The following is a 22,523-nucleotide window of genomic DNA, read 5'->3' as shown; positions in this document are numbered from 1 at the left end:
CCTAGTGACAGGAAATGTACTTGGGATTTCATTAGTACTGGGACCTCCTTGGGGAGGGAACTCCCTTTGCCAGTACAGTATGGTGACCTTCTTTTATAAGTTATCATCTTGGAGAACTGTCCAGAGTACTGAAATCTAGAGACCTGCCCAGCAACAGACATCCAATATGTCAGTGGTGGAATTTGAACCTAGGTCCTCTGTCTACCAATCCAGTGTTTTCCACTGCAACCCAATTAAGCTGCTTCTCAAGGGCCCCTGTTGCAGACCTGATGATAGTCATTGTCCTATTGGCTTATGAAAGGGTGGCCACCTTTTAGGCAGCAAAGAAGAATGATGGAGTTGGGGGCCCTGACAGAGAAGAGATCCATCAGCTCATTGAAACATTCAATCTAGTAAGAAATATAATCTAATGGAAAGAGTGTGGCTCTGGGCAAGTCCTCCCATCCTCAGTTGTCTCATCCATGAAATGGGGATATTAACAATTCCTCTCCCCACCATCTTAAGAGGAGTGACCAAGAGAGTGGCTATTTATGTGGTAGCAGTGCAGAGAAGGGGGGTAGGGATGGAGAGAGGGAATGCATTAGAGGCATCAGGAGGCCAGCTGGGCCTTTGGCTCTGCCCTTGGAGCCCTGGAGTCTCTGGGCTTCCATTCCCCTGTCAGGAAGAGATTGATGTCGGTGCCTCCTGGCGCCACAGGAAGGAAATGAGCTACTCGACAGCAACTGTTCCAACTCCCTGAATTCACAAATGCTGCCAGCCCCTCTACATTCAAGGCCCCTTGATGCTTTCTGCACATGCCCCATGCAATTATAACAATGGACATTTTCACATCACTTTAAGATTTGCAAATGGGGTGGCATTACAGTTTTTTCATTTGGTATTCACAATCCTGTGAGGAAGGGACATCTTATCACCCCCATTTTATAGATGAAGAAACTGAGACTCAGAAAAGAAAGTTAACTGATTTACTGGTGTCAGAGGGCCGAATTCAAGCCCAGGGGTTTCTGAGTCCAAAGCCAGGCCTCTTTCCATTGCTTCTGTTCTGCGTGGGATTCCTTTACATATGGTGGACTTTCGAGTTCTCAAACTGTGCTTTGATGCTTATGACAACTGTGTGAGGTAGGCATTATTCCCATTTTACAGATAAGGAAAGAAAACAGTGAAATATTTTGGGACCATAGGATTTGGAGCTGGAAGAAAATTTAGAAGTCACAGTATCTTAGAATCCTAGAGTTGAAGGGTCCTCTCAAGGCATCTACTCCAACCCCCTCCAGCTCACAAATAAGGCAAGTGAGGATCTTAAGAGAAATGACTTGGACAAGGTCACATGGTATAGCAGTGTTTCTCAGCACATAAAATCCTATATTTGAAAAAAGTCCCTTGGAAATTGGCATGATGGATGTATGTGTGAATGGATGGATGGATGGATGGATGAAAAAGCATTTATTAAACTCCTATGGTGTGTTGAGCACTGTACTAAGTTTATGTGTAGGGAAGTGGTGGCCAGGGAGGGATATTTTAGTTTAGAAAGCTATTGGAGAGGAGATGGACAGCTGGCTTTAGGCCCAATTAAAATTCCACTTTCCCCAGCCTCGTAATTTTAGTGTTTTCCCTCTGTTAATTATCCTTTATTTATCCTACATAGAGCTTGAGATTTTGTATATGTTTACATGTTATTTCCCCCATTAGATTGTAAGCTCCCTGGGGGCAGGGTATCCTCAGCTTTTAGCAGAGGGCCTGGCACATAGTAGGTGCTTAATAAATATTCATTGATTGATTGACCTGGATTCAAGTCTCACTCATCAATACTGGCTGTGGGACCCAGGGAACCGCACCAAAACCTCTCAGCACCTCAGACAACTCTCTGAGACAGCAATTGCAGAAGAGGCATTCATTTGCATTTGTGGAAATTTCTTCATTGGAAGGCCCCAACACCAATGAAATCACAGGTCTGATTTTTTAGGGGGAAAAAACCCAGCCCACCAAATCCAGGATAATAACAGTCGATCACTAGTTTCATTATTGCATTGATAAGGCACTTTAATACGTTATCTTGTTAAACCTCTCCGCCTGTGATGCAGGCGCTATTATTCTCCCTATTTTATCCTCCGATGAGGAACCTGAGCTTCAGAGAGGGTCGATGATGTGCCCAGGGTCACATAGCTAGCTAGTTGAGTAGGTGAAGACCCTGCTGTTACTCGTATACAGGGCCACCCTGAACATTTTAGAGATGCACCAGAGGGAAGCAGGAAGTTCCTGAGTGTGTGGCTCACCCAAGGTCCCCACCCTTACTTGCGCACTGTCTTCTGAGGGTCAGATGTCTGCACATGAAGGCTGGACCACCTCCCTCTTTCCTCTCTGCTGCTCTGAGCTAGGGTGTCTGCAAGGCTGGGTGGAGGACTTCCACCAGCTCTCAAGAGGCTTACCTGTGAAGTTGACAGACACATAGATGATGATGATGAGGATTCCCAGAACAATGCAGACAATGCTGAGTAGCCTTGCCAGGCGGCCCAGCCTCCTGGCCCCATCCAGGTCTCCCTGCTGTACGCTGCCTCTTGACTGGTAAGGAGGAAAGGCAGAGAAAAGCAGGTCATCAGCTGAGCAAGACAGTCATGACTTGGGCAACCCCAGAGACAGCCTCAGCTCTAACCAGTACTGCTCTCTCATGCTCCTGGAGTAGGGAGAGCTATGGTATCGAAACCTGGAAACAACACTTAGGGCTGAGCTCTGGGATCTGAGGGCCCTCATTCAGCTCCCAGCCCTTCCTCTTGACTACATGTGTGACCTTGGGTAAGTGCCTTTTTTTTCATAGGGTCATAGAGAATTGGGAGGGACCTCAGAGGCCACTGAGTCTAACCCTCTGATTTTAAAGTGGGGAAACTGAGGCACAGAAGTGACTTGCTTAGGGTCACATAGCTAGTAAATTCCTATAGTTGGGTTTGAACCCAGATTTTCTTGATTGAGTCTAGTACTCCATGCAGCCTCTGTAAAGGGAGAGGATCCAACCATTTACTACTTGCATGACCTTGGATGAATCATTTTCCATCTCTCAAATGCATCTTCCTCATTTGTAAAATGAGGGGGTTGGACTCAATGACCCCAAAGGGCCCCTTCCAGCTCCAGATCTATGATCTTATGGATCCTAAGAGAGGTTAGTAAGGAGAGCAATGTTCTGGGATTTCCTCTATGAAGGAAGAAAATGAGCACTTAGTAAGTGCCTACTATGTGCCAGGCTCTGGGCTAAATGCTTTATAAATATTGTCTCACTTGATTGTCACAACAACCCTGAGAAGTAGGCATTGTTATTATTCCCATTTTACAGTTGAGGAACCTGAGGCAGAGAGTGACTCAGTGACTTGCCCAGAGTCACACAGCTAGGAAGTATCTGAGACCAGATTTTAAACTCAGGTCTTCCTGACTGCAGGCCCAGAGCTCTATCCTTACAATGGAGCCCTTCCAAATCCCTGGGAATGCTGAGGTCCTCTTTCATCCCCCAAAATCACTTGAAGAGTCTGCGCTGCCTCAGTGAGGGAGGGGTGCAGTCAGGATGCTGTGGTGGGCAAAGCTCTGCACCTGTTGGGCAGAGACACCTGGCTTTGGTTTCTGGGGTGACACCACATACAAGTCCCCAAACCTCTATAAAATCTCATCTATAAGAAGAATTTTAGGCTCTTCAAGCTGGAAGAGACCCTAGGTCATATGTAGTCCAACTCCTTTCTTTTACAAAGGAGAAAACTGAGGTTCAGTTGGGTTCAAAGACATCACACACAGGCAGGAAGAGTCAGAAGTAGGATTTGAACCCAGGTCCGGAGCCAATCCTCTTTCCACTCTATCTACATAATCCATCTTGCCAGCTTGTAGTAAAGATCAAAGGAAATTTGGTTCATGGTCCTAGGCTCATCCAGCTAGAGCAGGAAGGGAACTCAGAGACCACCAAACAACTAGGTTTATAGCAGAGGAAACTGAGTCCCAGGGAAGTGAAGGAATTTGCCCAAGGTAGCAAATGGCAGACCCTACAATGGGAAGAAAGCTCTCTGCAAACATGGCGATCACAGATATTTCTTAGCATAGTATTGTCTAGCATGCCTTGTCATCTTTTGTCCAGCCTGAGTACAGTGCCTTGCACGTAGTGCTTCAGGCCAGTTCAGTCATTTTTCAGTTGTGTCTGACCCTTTGTGACCCCATTTGGAGTTTTCTTAGCAAAAATACTGGAATTATTTTCCATTTCCTTCTCCAGCCCATTCTTATAGATGAGGAAACTGAGGCAGAAAGGGTTAAGTGACTCACCAAGGATCACGTGGCTAGTCAGTGTCTGAGGCCAGATTTGAACTCAGGAAAATGAGTCTTCCTGACTCTATGCTCAGCACTCTACCCACTGTGCAACCTACCTGCCCAACAGTGCTTCATCGATGCTTATTCAACAATAATATGGGGTGAACCTTAGTGTCATTAATAATCCTTGTCTGTTGTGAGCACAGCTTTAGGGTCAGCTGAGGGAATATCTCCTGATAACAAGAGATGGGGTTTCTGCTGAAGGAGGGCCCTCGATGGCCACTGTTTAATGCTTAGTACAGTGTTGTCTAGAGCATGTGAGGTCCCTTTGTTGGCTTGGAAGCCTAGGCTGGCACTGAAGTAAATGCCTGTCTTCTCCACCTGTACACAGAATTGATGACAGCAACCTTTCCAGCTCACCCTGGTGAGTTGGCCCAGCTACAGCTGGCCAGACTCTTTGTAAGTAATGTGATCATTGTCATCAAATGTAAGGTCCTGATTTGGTGACCAATCATAGTAACTTTGACATTCCTTCAACAAATGAGGCCAAAAGACACAGGAAAGGTACAGGTATAGAGGAAACATGATCTCTGGGCCCCAGGGCTCAAATCTTGTCTCTGAGGCTTCCTGTCCATGTGATCTTAGAGGATTCGCCTACGTACTTGCACCTCATTTTTTTCATCTATGAAATGAAATGTTTGGACTAGATAATCCCTCCAGTCCTTTTCACTCCTAAATTTATGAGATAATCTAACATAGAAATATTTTGCATGATTTCATAGGTAAAACTGATATATTGTTTGCTTTCTAAATGGGTGGGAGAGGAACTAGAGGGAAGAAGAGAATTTGGAACTAATTTGTTTTTTTATTTTTATTTTTTGCCTTTTTGGAGGGCAATTAGGGTTAAGTAACTTGCCCAAGGTTACACGGCTAGTTTTTTTGTGTGTGGGTGTTAAGTGTCTGAGACCTGAACCGAACATGGGTCCTCCTGACTCCAGGGCTGGTGCTTTACTCACTGCTCCATCTAGCTGCCCCAGGAACTAATTTTAAAAAAAATAAATGCTAAGCATAAAAAGGGAAAAGGATTTACATGTGCAAAAATATGTATAGAAGCCTTTTTCATGGTGGCAACATATTGGAAATTGACGGGATGCTCATCAATTGGGGAATGGATAAACAAGCTATGGCAGATGAATGTAATGAAATACTATTATGCAATAAGGAATGATAAACAGGCAAATTTCAGAAAAAAACTGGGAAGATTTATATGAACCGATGCAAAGTGAAATGAACAGAACAAGGAAAACATTGTACACAGTATCAGCAACATTGTGTTGCAACTATGAATGACTCAACTTTTCTCAGCAACACAATGATGTAAGACAAGTACAAAGGACCCACAGAGGAAAATGCTATCCACATCCACATAAAGAACTGATGGACTCTGAATACAGATGAAAGCATATTTTTTTTCACTTACATTATTTTTTTTTCATTTTTTCCCCTTTTAATCTGTTTCTTCTTTCACAATTGTGACTAATGTGGGAAATATGTTTTACATGATGGCATATGTATAACCTATATCAAGTTACCTACCATTTTAGGAAGAGGGGAGGAGAGGAAGGGAGAAAAATTTAGAATAAAAATCGTGTAAAAATGAATGCTAAAAAAGTTGTCTCAACATGTAATTGAGAAAAAATAAAATACTATTAGAATGTGAAAAATGATGCTAAAAATAAATGAATATTAAAAAAATAAACAAACATATGAGCCCATGATCCATATTATTTAGTGGAGTCATGAAGCCAATGTGGCAGTTGTGAAAAGACTGGATTTGGAGTCAGGGCCTCAGGTTCAAATCCTGCCCATGTTATTACCTGTATATCCATGGGCAAATCCTTTCTCCTCTCTGAGTCTCATCTGTAAAATGGGAGGGTTGGGGCTAGATATGATGGGGCACACATATAATATATCCTGCTACTAGGAAGACTGAGGCTAGAAGATCTCTTGAGTTCAAATGTTTTGAACTGCAGTGGGCTGTACTGATTGGGTGTCCATATGAAGGGTGGTGTCATTGTGGGGAGCCCTTGGGAGGATGGGACCACCAAGTTGCCTGTGGATGGCAGACCCAGGTAGGAAACAGAGCAGGCCAAAGCTCCCATGCCTATTAGTGATCGGATTGGGCATGGATAGCCCATGTACTTCTAGCCTTGGTGAGATTGGGAAACCCAGTCTTGGGGGAGGGGGGACAATCTGAGGAAATGGAATGATATGGTGGCTAAAGTCCCTTCCAGCTCTAAATCTGTGACCTGTAGATGACAAGTATTGGGATCTGATCACTTTTTGAGCTTAGCTGGGATGAGCCTTGGTTTGGGTTTTTATATCTTCCTGTGGAGGGTGTGGACATGCCCACGAACAACCTTTCTGAGAGGACTTGGGGGCTCATGCTCTGCAGCCCCAATTTGAGCATGAGAACATCCTCAGAGGTGAAAGTGGAACTCAGCAGAATGGCAGGCACTGATTCTACCCAAGTTAACATCCCTTGAGAGGAAAGTTCAAACCGCAAGGTGGACTGGGGTGGGAGCCCTCAGGGCAAAGTGGGATTCATTGGAGATGGGGAGGACTGTCTTCATTGTTTATGAGCTTCAGAGTTTTCCATGGGTATGAAGGGAAGAGATTGTACCTGAGATGCATTATTACCTTGAGTGCTTAGAGAAGCTGAAAATTCTTTAGCAACAATTGTTAAGACCTAGATGTATGGTCATGTCTAACCTAAGACTTTCAAGAGGCAACATTAGTGGAAGCAAAATGGACCAAAGTGTTATGATTTGGGAGGCAGCCCCCCAGATTGGATCTGGTGCATATAAATTCAACACAGATCACTCTAGCAATTCTGGGACCAAGGACAAGCATCACAAAAATGGAAGCATCACAAATGGTGCTCTCAGATCAACTTTTTAAGACAAAGTCAGTTGAGTTGGGGTAAGGAGGGACCTCAGACCTTGGGACACCACTTTGTGGAAGAGAAATAGAAGCCCTGGGACAACACAAGGTTACTGCTGAGGAGGCCACTACCAGCAAAGGGAGAAGGATAGAGCCAGTCTGGCAGAGGGTGGAGAGGGGATGGTGAGGAAGCATCCTTTGAGAACTTCCTATTTTAACTAAATATTCTTGATGACTGGGTGCTAACTTGAGTTGTTTCCACCCTCTGAAAGAGTAGCCTTGAAATCAGTGGTCCTTTAAATTTCAGTACTCTGGGGTTACATTCTACTTGCCTTATCCTGGTTAAAGCTGGAGTAGTTTTCCTGTTCTAGCACCACAGGATTGAGCAATGCCCTCTTCCCAATCACTAAGGGATGAGACCATTCCTGTCCTCGGATAAGCCCAGTTCTGTGCCCCTGGTGTGAGCCCTCAGAGGGCTTTTCTGGCACAGTTGACACCATCCTAGCCTCTAACTTGCATGGTTTGGAAGACTGGGACCACTGGAAATCAGTCTTATTTGTATCATCCATTTCCCTCAGAACTTTCTCTAGATGGCAGCGAGGTGGCACAATGGAATAAGCTCTAAGTCCGGAGTCAAGAAGACCTGAGTTCAAATCCAGACTCAGACACTTACTAGTTGTATAACCCCAGGCAAATCACTTAACCTCTGTTTGCCTCAGTTTCCTCATGTGTAAAATGAGAATAATAGCAGCACCTATCTCCCAGGGTTATTGTGAGGATCAAAAGAGATAATAATGTAAAGCCCTTGGCACAGAGCTTGGTACATAGAGAGTGGCACTATATAAATGTTAGTTATTATCACTAGCTAGTCTAGGTCACTTTTTCCCAATTAGAAAACTGATTGGGAATGCTGAGACCCTGGGAGGGGCCTCTGCCTGGGGCAGGCAGTGCCTTTTCAGGGGGTCCCTTCCTAAACTTCAAAGGAGCAGATTTAGAGCTGGTGGGCGGGGCCTTAGGGGTCATTGCCTCTAACCCTCTCATTTTACATAGTAGGATTCGAACCCAAAGAGGTTCTATCATTTGCCCAAGTGCACAAAGTATGTGGCTGAACTGGGACTTGAACCTTTGCCTTCAAATCCAGTGGTCTTTGCATTGCCTCCCCAATGCCTTGTCAATGCAGTCTCCTCCAGAGCTTTCTCAGATTATTTCCATCCCTCCCCCCATGATAACTCCTCCCCTCCAAATTACCTAATGTTTCCTGTGTTTGTACCTTGTATCTACTTACAGCATCATAGATCTAAAGCTACAAGGGTCTTCCAAGTCTATTGAGCCCAACCTTCTCCTTTTACAGATAAGGAAACTGAAGGAAAAGGAGGGAAAATGACTTGGGGAAGGTCACAACACAGCTAAAGTCAGAGCCAGGATTCAAGCTGCAGATCTAGAACTGAACTGAACCTTAAAAGTCATCTAGCCCAACCTATTCATTTTATATTTAGGAAACTGAGGCCCAGAGAAGTTAAGTCTGAGGACTAGCACAATATCACCGAGGTACTAGAGCCCAGATTTGAATTCAGGTCCCATGTCTCTGAGTTCAACACTGCCCCCACTGTACTGTGTGCACATTTGTTCCCTCCTCCCCACCCCCACCTAGAATATAAGCCCCTCAAGGGTGGGGATTGTTCCATGTCTTTGTATTGCCAATCCTTGCCCCAGAATAGGTGTCTAATAAATGTTTGTCGATTGGTGATTGACTGATTGATTTGAGAGAGAAAGGGAAAAGCCCAACCTTTCATTCTGAGACTTGCCTCCTTGAGACTTTGTACCATCATCCTGAAGATCAAGGGACTGAACAGTGTTCTTATAGTCTGTCTTATTCTCTCTACCCTGTGTGTGTAAATCCTTAGCTAATTCCCAACCATCCTAGAAACCTAGAGAGAAAGAAGGTCCAGGAGCGGGGATTCAAACTCAGGTCTTAGGAGACAATAAAAGTTGAAGTGTGAGAGCCATGGTGTAGGGAACAACAGGCTACTTTCTTCATACTCATTTGGTGAAAGGATATCAGGAACCTTGTGGAAGGACACAGAGGGTGATGTGAATATGAAATAAGCTGCAAAGGTGGTCCCTACAGCTTTAGGCATTCAGAGGAAAGCCTGGTGAATGCCTGAATGTGCTGAGTGACCCAGGCCCTGTCTCTTCCAGACTTCTCTCAGAAGGTTCCGCATGTTGACCAAGCTGTGAATTGTCCTTCAACTTTAGTGCCTCTGACTTATTGCTAGAGTTGGTGTCTGGGAAGAGTAGGACTCTCTCTCATCTAAACTTTGTTTCTCCCTGAGTCCTGGCCAATGCTTTGTGCATTAGCAGCATAAATCAGTGAGCACTGGACATGAGACCTAGTTTCTACTCATCAGTGACATGGAAGGAAAAGCCCACCTCTGTCATGTACTGTGTGAACTTCCATAAGTCCCAGCCTCCGTGGTCTCAGTTTTCTCATCTGGAAAATAAGGTAGTGAATGATGAATAGTGTCTAAAGTCCCTTCCAGCTCTAAATCCATGGTCCTATTACTGTGAGACTGATTATAATCTCTGCCCTGCTCCTGAAGAGCAAATGAGAATGGATAGATAGGGTGTTACTTTATACAGGGAAAATGCTGATAGTGTAAGTGATGCACTCCTTCCCCTTAATTTTGATGTAAAGGCTTATCTGGCCACAAAACTAGCCTCAGATTGTCCTGGCAGCCCTCAGCCCTTCACTGATGATACACTTCTCTAGGGGACAGACTCAGAAGAGGTGACCTTCCATGCTTCCCTAGGGGATTTAGGGAAATCAGTGGGAAGCGTTTTAGAGATTAGGAGAGAGGTTTAGCATCAATCACCCTTCCTTCCAGACTGGTTGAGAGGACAAGCACCCGTAAGTCACAGGCTGCACTGCCTTTCTTGCTGTTACCCATAATCCAGACTCCATTTTTCAACTTCATTCCTTTGCACATACTATCACTCCCTCCTCACCTCTGCCTCTTAGAATTCTCAACTTCCTTCAAAGTTCAGCTTGTGTTTCCTAGTAGATGGTCCCCCAGCTGCTATGCTCCCCCCCACCCCCAGCCTTGCTTTTATTTTGTAAATGCCTTTATATATTCATGTAAACCACTTTAGGGCTGGGTCTATTTCATCTTTGTCTTTGGGCCCCTAGCACCTAGGAGAGCGCCTGGCAAGTAATAGGTTCTTACAAACTGTTTATTGACCAATTGGTTTGATAGGAGACAATCTTACCTGAAAAGCATTCCAAATAACATCTGGTAAGCTTTTTTAGCCCAAGAGGTCTATGAGTTTGTCCTTATTCTCTTATTTGGCAGGAAGAATGCAAGGTAGGGTCATAGCATTTGGGCTTTCCACACCAGATGTCTTGTTTTCCATTGCATTCGCTTTTTTTTTTTTTTTTTTTTTTTTGCTTTTTGGAGGGGGTAGGGCAGGGCAATTAGGGTTAAGTGACTTTCCCAAGGTCACATGGCTAGTAAGTGTTAAGCATCTGAGCCGAATTTGAACTCAGGTCCTCCTGACTCCAGGGCTCTATTTCCTGAGCCACCTAGCTGCCCCATTGTATTCACTTCTAAGACTAGATGTGAGTGTGTTGGACTTGGAGTCAGGATAACATGAGTTCAAAATAGCTTCAAACACTTGCAGGCTGCATAAGTCATTTAACCTTTCTCAGTCTCAATTTATTCAGCTGTAAATTCTGGATAATATCCATTATCAGAGTTTGAGGATCAAATAGAATAATGTAGGTAAAGCATTTTATAAATCTTAAAGCACTTTACTTGGTGGTTATTATTGTGGTGGTGGTGGTTACTTGGAGGTGGAGGAGACCTTAGAAGTCACTGAGTCCAAATCTTTCATTTTACAAAGGAGGAAACAGAGATCCCAGGAAGTTTAATGATTTGTCCATGGCCTCAGTAAGCAGCAGAACTAGGTTTGGGGCACAGGTGTCTGACTCCAGCTAGCTGGTGTCCCCTACTTCTCTTTCCATAGCTCCCCAGCCTGCTCTGATGAGAGGAGGCTGTTTCTCTCCCCTGCCTTTCATTGACCACTACAGCCCTTGGGGTCCCACTTGTTGACCCAGACACCTGTTCTCCCCATTCTTTGTTGGCTTCCCTTCCTCCCCCTGCCCCTCTACCAACTTGTTACAGAATCACTAGGGAGCTGCCAGTCGAGCATGAGGCAGGCAGTTAAAGAATGCTTTTTTACCCAGGGGTGTTGCCAGCCAAGCATGGTCTGGGTTTTGGTATTATTCCCACTTGGAGCGCAGCCACCCAGGCCGCACCTCTGCGGTACTTTTGGCTTTCTCCTGTTGTCAAGGAACCATCTGGACTGGAGAAGGAGATGCAATGAAACTTGCAGGGGTCCCTTTGCCTGTCGAAAACTGGGTCTGGAGCTTCCAAAAGTAACAGTAACCAGCTCTCCAGCTCATCATTTCAAGCCCTGTCATGGAGAAGCCAATGGGCCTCTGCTCTGAAGAACCTTGGCTCCCTCTTCAAGAAAATGGGAGATTCCTAGGGTCCCTCTGGCTTTGCTATGATGTGCTCCTAATAATGGCTAGCATTTATATAGAGCGCTAAGCAAAAATGATCTCATTTCATCCTCACAAAAACCCTATTCTATAAGTGTTATTCTTATCTCCATTTTACAGATGAGTAAACTGAGACTGGAAGCAGTTAAAGGACCTGTCCAGGCTCACTCAGCTATTAAGTGTCTGACTCAGGCCTTCCTGACTTCAAGGCTAGCATTCTGTCCATTGCACTCCCTGACTACTCTCCTATAACATTCTATGCTTCTTCTCTCTCATGGAATATCAGTTCTTGAGGACAAGAATTATTTTTTTTTCTCTTTATATGTCCAGCACCCAGCACAGTGATGGGCACATGACACTTGTTGATTGAGGGACTTATAGCAGGTGGGGGGGAGGGAGGAATCTAGAGTTGGCTTGAGCTGGCATGACCACCTTGCTCACTAATTCTGGCCTCTCCTCCCTGATTCTGTAGCCTCCTCTCCTCCCTCCTTCACATGACCTTTCTAGGAATTCTCTCACCTTCTTGACAACCAAAATAACCTCCTCTTAGAGTATGTGCATGTATTGTGGAACCCCAGGGGAACAGGCAGCTTTGAAAGAGCTGACAGATGTGTGGCTTTTGTAGAGGTAAATGGAGCTTACTTAAACTCTCCCCAGATACTCTCCCTCAAAGTCAACCTGCCATCCCTCATCATAAATTCCTTGAATTATTTTCTGCCTCTAATGATATGAAGTCCCTCAACCCAGGGAGTGGGCTCCCCCAACCCTTGCACCATCACCCATCTTTTTGGAGGCTTTATAGTATGGGAGAATTCTTTTAGAACCGAAAGAGACCCCACCAACTCCTGAGTCCAAATGCCTCATTTTATAGATGAGGAAACTGATCCCAGAGAGCTTGCCCTGTGCTCCTCACAGGTAGTAAGTATCAGCATAAGGATTTGAGCCCAAGTTATCTAATGCAAACAATCAATCTATAAGCATTTGTTAAATGCCGACTATGTGCCAAGCACAGTCATACAATGGAAAGGCCCTGTACCTGGAGTCAGAGGATCTAGGTTTAGATCCTTTCTCTGTCTCCTGAATCTATACCTGTCCTCTTAATGGTGGGAGAGATGAGACCAAGTCCCCTACCATCTGGACTTTCCCCACCAACTATCTTGGTCTTCACTGTATTTACCTTTAGTTGTAGGGGATATAGTGCTAAAACTGGCATCCAAAAGATCTGCTTTCAAATCCTGTTCGCTAGCAATGGATGGGGGACAATCTATATCAATGATGAAATACCCACACCAATAAGATCCATATAGTCATCTGAGTGTTCAAGCATTTTCCACTTGGAGTTGTAGGCATTCTCCCTTTCTTGGGTTCCTTCCAACCCCTCCACTCCCACCGCTAGTTAAAGGGCTCATGGTCAGAACAGTTGGGAATATGGCTGCAGCCATTTGATGCCAGGTGCCTGTGTGGAGTGGAAAGACTTGAAGGGAACCATGAACAGACTTTCTCAGCCCACAAAGGAGACACTTTTCCCTGTCCATCCCTGAATCTCTTATATCAGAAAACTCCTGATTCAGAAAAATCCAAATGTATCAGTGGTGCCATCTGGAGGAACTAGGATTTAATGGGGTAAGGGAGCAAGGAGGCTGGATTAGACATGGAGTGATGAAAATGAGCCTCAAAAGAATTAGTCAATCAATAGGCATTTATTAAAGACTTACCATGTGCCAAACACTATGCTAGGTATCGGAGATACAAAGACGAGAATTAAATGGTTCCTACCCTTAAGGACAACATGTATACTGGATAAAATGCTGGGCTCAGAGTTAGAAAGACCTGGGTTGGAATTCTGCCTTAGGTGTCTACTGGCAAATTACTTAAACTCTCTGGGCCTCAGTTTCCTCATCTATGAAATGGGGAGAATAATAACACCTGCTTCTCAAGATTGTTTGGAGGATGAAATGAGCTCATGTGTGTATCACTTTGCAGACTTTAACTGTCAACTATTGTTATCATTAGAAGAAGCAGGGTGGTGTAGTGGCTAGAGAACTGGCCTTTTAGCCAGGAAGAACTAGATTCAAGTCTTGCTTCTCACACATACTTGCTGAGTGACTGCTTATATAACTTAGACCCTCCGTGCACTAGGATATTATTATTCCCATTTTACAGATGAAAAAAAGTAAGGTTCAGAGAGGTTGAAATGTCTTGTCTATGTACACATACACTCAGCTAGGTAAGTACCAGAAGCTGGATTCGAACCCAAGTCTTTTGGATGCCAAGGCTCAGTAGACTGTCTTTATGAGAAGCTATGTAAATTTTCCAAAAATCATGCAGCGGCCTGAAGGCTCTGGTGATGAGCCTTTATGAACTCAGCTAGGCTGATTCTTGGATGAAAGCTCATAAAGTAAGTTTAACATCAATCAGTTAATTAGCCAACAAGCCCTTCATGAAGCACGGCCTCTGTGCTATGCCCCAGGCAAGGTACTGGGGATATGAATACAAGATGAAACAGTCAGTTCTCCACATTCTGGAACACGGGGAGAGGCACATCACGTGCAAAAAGTGATTCAAGGAAATTCCAATAGTGAGGAGTTGTTGGGGGAGGGGAGACCTGGAAAAGCTTCCTATAGGAGGTGACACTTGTGTTGGACTTTGAAGAGAACTAGGAATTCTGATAGGCAGAGGCAAGAAGGGATGGCTTTCTAGGTATGGGGGAATGACCTGGGCAAGGGCGTGGAGATGAGGGATGGTGCGCATGAGAAACAACAAAGGCCTCTTTGGTTGGAACATAAGAGTGCATTTAAGAGCAATGATGTTCAATAAGCTTGAAAGATAGATTGGAGGCAGATTGGGAAGGACTTTAAATGGCAAACAGAGGAGTCTGTCTTTTATAGTAGAGACAACAGAGAAAAGCAGCTGGAGTTTCTTAAATAGGTGCATGACATGGTAAGACCTGTGCTTTAGGAACATCAAGCATTTTAATGTGTGGATGATGGATTGGACAGGAGAGACACTGGATGTAAGGAGACCAATTAGAAGATCACTGCAGGAACAGAAGCAGGAGAGCATTGTACACAATTACAGACATATCACATCTGTGATGACTAACTTTGATTAAACTTGACTCTTCTCAGCAAGGCAAGGTTCTAAGACAACTCCAAAAGACTCACATCCAGAGAAAGAATTACAGAGTCTGAATGCAGAGTGAAGCAAACTATTTGCTCTCTCTTTCTTTTTTGTGTTTATTCTTTCCTGTGGTTCATTCTATTGGCTATAACTCATCTTTACAATGTGACTATTGTGAAAATATGTTTAATGTGAAAGTATATGCAGGACCTGTATTAGATTACATGCCATCGGGGGGGGGAAGGAAAAGGAGGGGGAGAAAATTTGGAACTCAAAAACTTGTGCAACTGAATGTTGTTAACTAAAAATAATAAACTTAAAAAAGAAGATCATTTCAGTGGTTCAAATGAGAGATGATGGTTACTTAAACTACGGTGCTTATGGTGTGAGCAGAGAGAAGGGGACAGATGCAAAAGAGATTGACTAAATGCAGTCATCAAGATTTGGCTACTAAGTAGATATGGGATTTGAGGAAGAGAGAAGAGTTAAGGGTGACAGTGAGATTGAGAACATGGGTGATTAGAGGGATGATGGTATAATCCACAGAAATTGGGATGTTAGGAAGAAGAATGGGTTTTATGGGGAAAGGTAGTGAGTCCTGTCTTGAACATGTTTAGTTTGACAGACCTATGGGATATCCATTTTGAAATGTCCCATAGGAAGTTACCAGTGTCAGATTGGAGATGAAGGAGGGATGACAGATGAATATGTAGATTTAGGAGTCATATGAGTAGAAATTATCAGTGAACTCATAGGAACTGATCAGAGCTTTGAGACACAGGCTGTAGAGAGAGAAGAAGGCCCAGGATTCTTGAAGAACGAGACCTACCCAATGATCCAGCAAAGGATACTGGAAAAAATGGAATGTCTGGACAGTTAGAAGAACCAAGAGAGCAGTGCTGTGAAAACCCAGGGAGGAGAGAGTAACTAAGAGGAGAGGGTGATCACCTCCATCAAATGCTTTAAAGAGTTACAGGAAAGTGAGGGCTGAGAAAAAGCCATTGACTTGACAGAGAAAAGATTATTGGTAACTTTCATTTGAGTGATGAAGTTGAGGCCGGATTATAAGAGCTAATAGCTAGCATTATACAGCACTTTTAGGGTTACAGAGCACTTTACAAGTATTATCTCATTAGACTTCATACCAGTCCTAAGAGGTAGTTGCTATTCTTATACCCATTTTATAGATGAAGACAATGAGATGCTAAGTGACTTGCCTCAGATCACATAGCTAGTAAGTGTCTGAGGCTGAATTTGAAGTCAAGATATTTCTGACTCCTATACTCCACTGTACTATTTATCTGCCTCAGAGGTATGGGCTGAGGAGAAAGGACACCATTTCATTAGAAATCAGACCAAAGGAGGTGAGAATTGAGGGCAATGAAAAGGAGTTTCTAGATATATAGTAAGGGAGAGGAAAGAGTTCAAGGAGAAGGATGTCTTTCGTTTTAAATAAAGTAGCTCCATTCTGCTGCTTGCCACACCCCAGAAGAAAGAACTGACAGCTCCCACCCCCCAACCTTCCATCTCCCACACCACCTGACCAATGAGTCAGTTGTTTGAGATATATTTTCCTTGATAAGTGCTTCCCCGCTCTTTTCTTTTCCCTTTCTGTTCAAAAGGTTTACATGTTTGAGGCAACAGACGTTTCTTCTAGATTCACACCATGGACAGCTCCTCTGGGAAACACAGGTTTTGTCTGAACCAGTCCAAAGAAATCTTGCTCTGTTGTTTGTTTTTTCCTCCCATCTAAAACTCTAATTCTGAATTCAATGGTTGTCTCCTTGAAAGTGAAAGATGAGTCTGAGAACTAATTTTTTCTAATTTCAGGTGAAAAGCTAAACCCATTCCTTACAACAACCATGACACAATGGAAAAGATGGTGGACCTGAAGTCAGTAGATCTGGTTCAAATCCTCACACTGGCACCACTGCATGATCTTAGGCAAGGCTTTTGCCTGTGTTTGAGTTGCCTCATCTGTTCAATGAGGAAGTTAGAGTAGACTATCTCTAAAGTCTTTTCTTGCTCTAAATCAATGGTGCTATGACTCTATTAAGTAGAAAGTCCAAATACTATCCCAATTTTGCAAATGAAGAAACAGAAGCTCAGAGAACTCATGTGACTTGCCCCTGGTCACACAGTTAATGATGCAGAACCAAGATTAAAATCCCCATCTCCTGACTCCAAGATCAGTGCCTACACTCTACCCGAAGTCTCCAAGGGCTATCCAACCTAGGATGGCTACTTGGGAGGGGGATGACAGTCCATGATAGTGGAAACAGTACCTCTGGAGTAATTTTACATGGTTTCATATTCTATCTCTCATGCTTACTGCTCATGTGATCTTGGCTTGGCCACATAACCTCAGCCTCCTCGAGACACAGTTTTCTCACCTGTAAAGTGGGAAGGGTTAGACTAACTGGCTTCCAAGGTTCCTTCTACCTCTATGTTTATGATTTCTTCCAACACTGAGATTTGGGATTCTCTTCAAGCTTCCATTTATTCTCTTTTCAGCACATAGCTTGTTTATTTGAGTTGGGGGTTATTTCTTCATCAAATGACCCTTACATAAGGCACTAGTGTCCTCCTTCCATCCAAGTGGATATGGATTAGGACCAGGGAGTCATAAGAAAGTGTCACATTCAGAGCATTCCACCAGTGACCAAAAGGGTTTTTTATGGGGAATCCCTTCCCTGGGGAAATGGAATAAAAACCAACCTCTTTGTGCTGATCTCTGGGAGAAATGCACCAGAAGGCAACTCAATCCTTAGCTGGGAAGCTGCCACGAATGCACTTGGAAACCAGAAATGGAAAAGGCCTATTAGGTCATTCTATGCCATTCCCTGGGGTCTGGTTGCTCCCTGGTATGTATTTTCTAGTCTTCTTCCCTGCCTGGGTTGTTTATGTGAATCTGTGCTCCAGTAACTCATTGTACCTATGGGGAGATTTTTTCATGACTAGTTGGAACCCAGTCTTGGTGAGGGCCACAAATTACTAGCCTAGGTCTCCTCTGCAAATGGGGCCATACTCTCAAATTCTTCTTTATTTTTAATCCTAACCCTCTCAAAAATACCTGCAGAGTAAGTTTCCCAGACCTAGGCACTATAATGGGTAGCCTCAAGGAGACTAAGCCTAAAAAGCATCCGCAAAAGCATTTTTCAAAACAATTGGCATCCTTCATCCATATCTCTGATCTCATGCCTAGTGTGATTTAAAGTTGACTTCCCTCACTTTCTATTGATATCCTCCTCCTTTCCCTATACCCTTGCACATATACAGGGCAAATAAAGTAAGCAAACCCAGGCTGGATTTATTAGTAACAAAAATAAATGGGCAAAGGAAAGTTGGCTTTTGCACCAAGCACATCTGTGTCAAGCATAACTCAACTGGTAGACCCTAGATAACGTACCTTTCCCATTTTTTTTGGCACAACCCTGAGTCAGGGTTTAAGGAACCTTGTATCTAAGTGTAGCCATAAACATCACCCCACTTGTACCCTGTTGGAAAATCAAGCTAGACTCATGAAATCACAGCTTTGCACTGTTTAATGCTTTAAGATTTCTAAAGCCAGATGAGGTCAGTGATGCAAATATTTTACAGGTGAGGAAACTGAAGATCAAAAATCTAAGGCTGGGAGAGATGTCAGAGGCTCTGCCATTTTATAGGAAACTGAGGCCCAGGAAGGCTAAGTGACTTACAGGAGAAGAAGGTATGAGCATTTATTAAGCACCTACTATATGCCTGACATGGTGCTAAGCACATAGCTCTAGAAATCTGGAAGGGACTTCCTTGGCCATGTGGTCCAACCTGTCATTTTATAGTTGAGAAATCTGACACTCAAGGAAGTTAGGTACCATGCTCAAGGTTTTTCAAGTAGTAAGCAATGGACATGAGGCTTCAGCCCAGCTCCTCTGACTCCAGGATTTGGGTTTTTTCCACTCCTGGACCACACAGACAATAACCATCAGAGCCAATATTCACACCCAGGTCTGCCAGATTCAGTACCCCTCCCTCTACAGTACCCTCACTCCAGGTCTTTCATCCACCTCTGACAAGTCTCCAAAAGAAAAAGTGGCAGTAGAATCAGAAGAGCAAGTTTGGGACATTCCAAGTGGGAGGTTAACACTTACCATGATAGAAAAGACCAGTGGCACTATATTCAGGGGCCATACGGGGCAAAAACAAGTGAGGATGGCCAAGATGAGGTAATCCTTTGGCATCTCCTGGTCTTGGGCATTGGAGGTGGTAGCAATGGAGGATGCCCTCCGGGAGCTGACCCTGGAAGGAGAGCGAGGGGCAGCCTCCAGGTGCCCCTCAGACACCGATTTGTATGGTAGACTGTGACCATTCTGCTCCATTTCCATGCCCCCCGAGAAGGACTTGGATGCCTTCATAGCCTTGTCATCTTTGTCCTCGGTCTTGGTGAGGAGCTTCTCTGTCTCCTGTGAGTCCAGGGGCAGGACGATGCTGGGCTCCAAAGTCTTTGGAAACTGGGTCTCTGTATTGTTTTCCATGGCTGCCTGGCTCCCTGGATGGGCCAGCTCCTGAGTGAGGCAGATGGCACCGAGGCACTAGAGAGGTCCTGGATGGAATGTCAAATTGCCATCCCTGGCTTGGGTTAACCAGTGGAGAAATTGTCAGAGGGATGGCTGAGCAGATCACCCCAGCCCAGGTACCAGGGCACTGCCTGCTGGGTAGGGATGAAGGTGGGGAAGCAGCTGGTTCAGAAAGCCATCTTTTTGTTTCCAGGTCGCTCACCGTTCTCACCCTCCTCTTTGCTGGAAGCAAATGCCTCTTAGGCTATAGAAATCTGCTGCTGCCAAGTGGAACAGTCCGGGCAGGGCAAACCAAGTTTGCAGCCAACTTTGCCACTTTCTCTGTTCAAGCGCCGAAGGCACAGACAGGCAGAAGACACTGGAGCTCAGGCAGGAATGGGCTCTCCCTGCGGTGGTGTCTCCCTCTTTGAAGGCAGGCAGCAAAAGGAAGCTGGTGCGTGGGTGGCTGTGTCTAAGCAGAGCCTCGCCAGCATTCCCTCTTCTGCTTGTCCTCCTCCTTCAACCTCCTCTCCACTCCACTCCCCCCACCCATTACTCCTCTGACGGCTTTATTTTCTCGTTCCAATTCCCTTTTCCCCAAAGGAGCAACCCCAGGCAAGAACTCTCTCTCGCTCTTGCCTCACTGGGGAAATCCCCTCCCTGAGCCCAAGTCGGCTTCCCTCTCTCTTTCTCTCCATCTCTGCTGCTTTATTTCTGGGGCAATGGTGTTTCCTCACCCCCTCCATCTGTGTGTGTGTGTATGTGTGTGAGTGGGAGTCATGGTGGGGGGGGGGAGAAGAAGAGTAAGAAATGAAGACACCGGAGTCTTTCCTCTGCCATGTGTATCAAGTTCTAACTCAGTGATCCTTGAACGCTATGGCAAGCATGCTGCCGGCCCATTCATCCTCCTCCTGCCTAGGGAGAGGGCCTCCCTCCTTCCATGGAATTCTGAGGAGCTGTCTTGCTCCTGGGTTTGAGCTGAATAAATGGTCTGGTACCTCTGGCCTGCGATTTCTCTTACTATTGATTATTAAAACGAACAGCAGTTGGTCTGAAATCCACTGACTATGCAGAACATGGAGCTGACCAAGAATGCTTCCAAACACATCACTCATCCTGTCCTTTAGACAGCAGGTGTGTGTGTGTGTGTGTGTGTGTGTGCGCGTGTATGTGTGGCACACATCCTTTAAGGAGCCCCTATCCCATGGACTCAAAGGAATTTAAAAAGAAATCTTTTGATGGGAAATAAGAAAACAGACAGGCAAAGGGACATCAATCTTGGGAGCTGCTAGAAGCAGATGTGAGAAGTTCAGCAGAAGATTTTCTTTCTGCTCTGTGGTACAGTAGAAAGAGTGCCAAACATGAAGTGACAAGCCCTGAGTTCAAATCTTCATTCTAATACTTTCTACACCCAGCTTTCCCTTCTGTAAAATCAGGGAAACCTCTAAGGTCTATTGACCCTAAGCCTAGGAGAGGCTCCTTCTTCTCTTAGGCTATGGCTCAGTCACTATAGTCAGTGTCCAAAAAGCTATGACTAGTGAGGGACAGCCAGGACTTTAGTCCAAGGCACTGCCATAGGTCTAGGTCAGGCTTCCTTCTCATGATGGCAGTGGTTCCCCACTTCACCTCACACACAGCCCTCAGGACCTTTGTCAGACGATTGCTCCAAGGCCTCCATCATTGGGGTTTCATTACTGTGGGGCTCTTCTCCCCATATTCTTCTCAGATCCCCCTGGGGCACGGGCAGGACTCTGGGGGACACTCTTCTCCATCTCCCTAGGGCTACATTCATGGCGCATTGGCATGAGTGCTTGTGTAACCAGCTCGCCCCTGTTCTTCTTGACCTGCCACGTGAATTTGTCTCGAATATAGGGATTTCTAGTTATTGCTCTGAGTGTTGATGTTACCCTATATTACCCAGGCTCAGAATCCAAATTAGAAACAAAACAAGAGACTTCTGAAAGAGCTAGAAAGTTCCCAGAGATCACCCTAACTTACTTATTTTATAGAAAGGACACAGGGGCCTGAGGAAGGGAAGCAACTTTCTCAGGAAATCACAGAGCGTTACATACTTATTGGGCTTAAAAAGGAACTTGTGGATCACAAATTGAACACAATTCCTTCCATCTTGTGTTAAGCATTGCTGTTGTTCAGTTGTTTTTCAGTCATGTCTGTAACTCCTTTTGGTGTTTTTTTTTTTGGCAAAGATACCGGAATAGTTTACTATTTCCTTCTCCAGTTCATTTTTACAGATGAGGAAACTGAGGTAAACAGGGTTAAATGACTTGCCCAGGGCCACACAGCTAGTAAGGCCACACACCTGTCGGAGGTCAGATTTGAACTCGGGAAGATGAACCTTCCTGACTCCAGGCCCAGGGCTCTGTGCACTATGGTGCCACCTGGATGCCTGTGTGGAGCATTTGCTCACCATTTAAAGGACCTCCTTGCCATGCTCCCCACCCCAATGACCCCTCCACAAGAGCATCCTGTGTGATAATATCTGTTTGTTTGTTGTTTTCTTTTCTTTCTTTCTTTCTTCCTTTTTTTCTTTTCTTTTTTTTCTTTTTTTTGCTTTTTGGAGAGGGAAAGGTAGGGCAATTAGGGTTAAATGACTTGCCCAAGGTCACACGGTTAGTTTTTTGTGTTAAGTGTGTGAGGCCACATTTGAACTCAGGTTCTCCTGACTCCAGGTCCGGTGCTCTGTTCACTGCACCACCTAGCCAACCTGTGATTATATCTGTTCAGGGAGAGTTCAAAGGTTCTCCCATTTCAGAACTCGGTCATTCATGTCAAAGTATCTCATCTTACCAGCCTGCAGCATGCCATCCCAATCTCCTTTTGCCTGAAGCCTTCCCCCTCCTTGGTGGTTTAAGCATGCACGAGCCCCACGTTAATTCACTTTGGGGAGTCTCTACTCCTGTGCGTGGGGCTCCCTAGCTAGTGAACTCAATAAACCCCAAGATAAGTTTGCTACTCTGGGGTCTCTTCATTCTAGCAATCACTCACTAAATCTGCCTTGAAGTGTGTTAAAACCAGGCATCAGTGCCCAGCCTATGCCAGAAACTAATATGAAAGAAAGTACCTCCATTGGA

At 44.7% G+C, this 22,523-nt stretch overlaps 1 protein-coding gene across 1 annotated transcript; it reads right to left on the bottom strand.

The window, feature by feature from the left end:
* Nucleotides 1-589: 589 nt before the first annotated feature.
* On the bottom strand, nt 590-19,410 carry LOC138162048 (trafficking regulator of GLUT4 1). Its single transcript, XM_069089151.1, has 3 exons — nt 19,027-19,410; nt 2,427-2,559; nt 590-684 (listed from the first exon to the last, which is right to left on the bottom strand). Exons 1-3 carry the CDS (start codon nt 19,408-19,410, stop codon nt 590-592), a joined length of 612 nt encoding a protein of 203 aa, XP_068945252.1.
* Between the last annotated feature and the right edge of the window lie 3,113 nt (nt 19,411-22,523).

This window comes from Petaurus breviceps, unplaced genomic scaffold (assembly GCF_028583685.1).
Source record: "Petaurus breviceps papuanus isolate PSGF00001 unplaced genomic scaffold, PetGlider_PUasm1.0 186, whole genome shotgun sequence".
Taxonomy (NCBI): domain Eukaryota; kingdom Metazoa; phylum Chordata; class Mammalia; order Diprotodontia; family Petauridae; genus Petaurus; species Petaurus breviceps.
The sequence above is the reverse complement of the archived record's forward strand: the minus strand, read 5'-3'. Positions and strand labels throughout refer to the sequence as shown.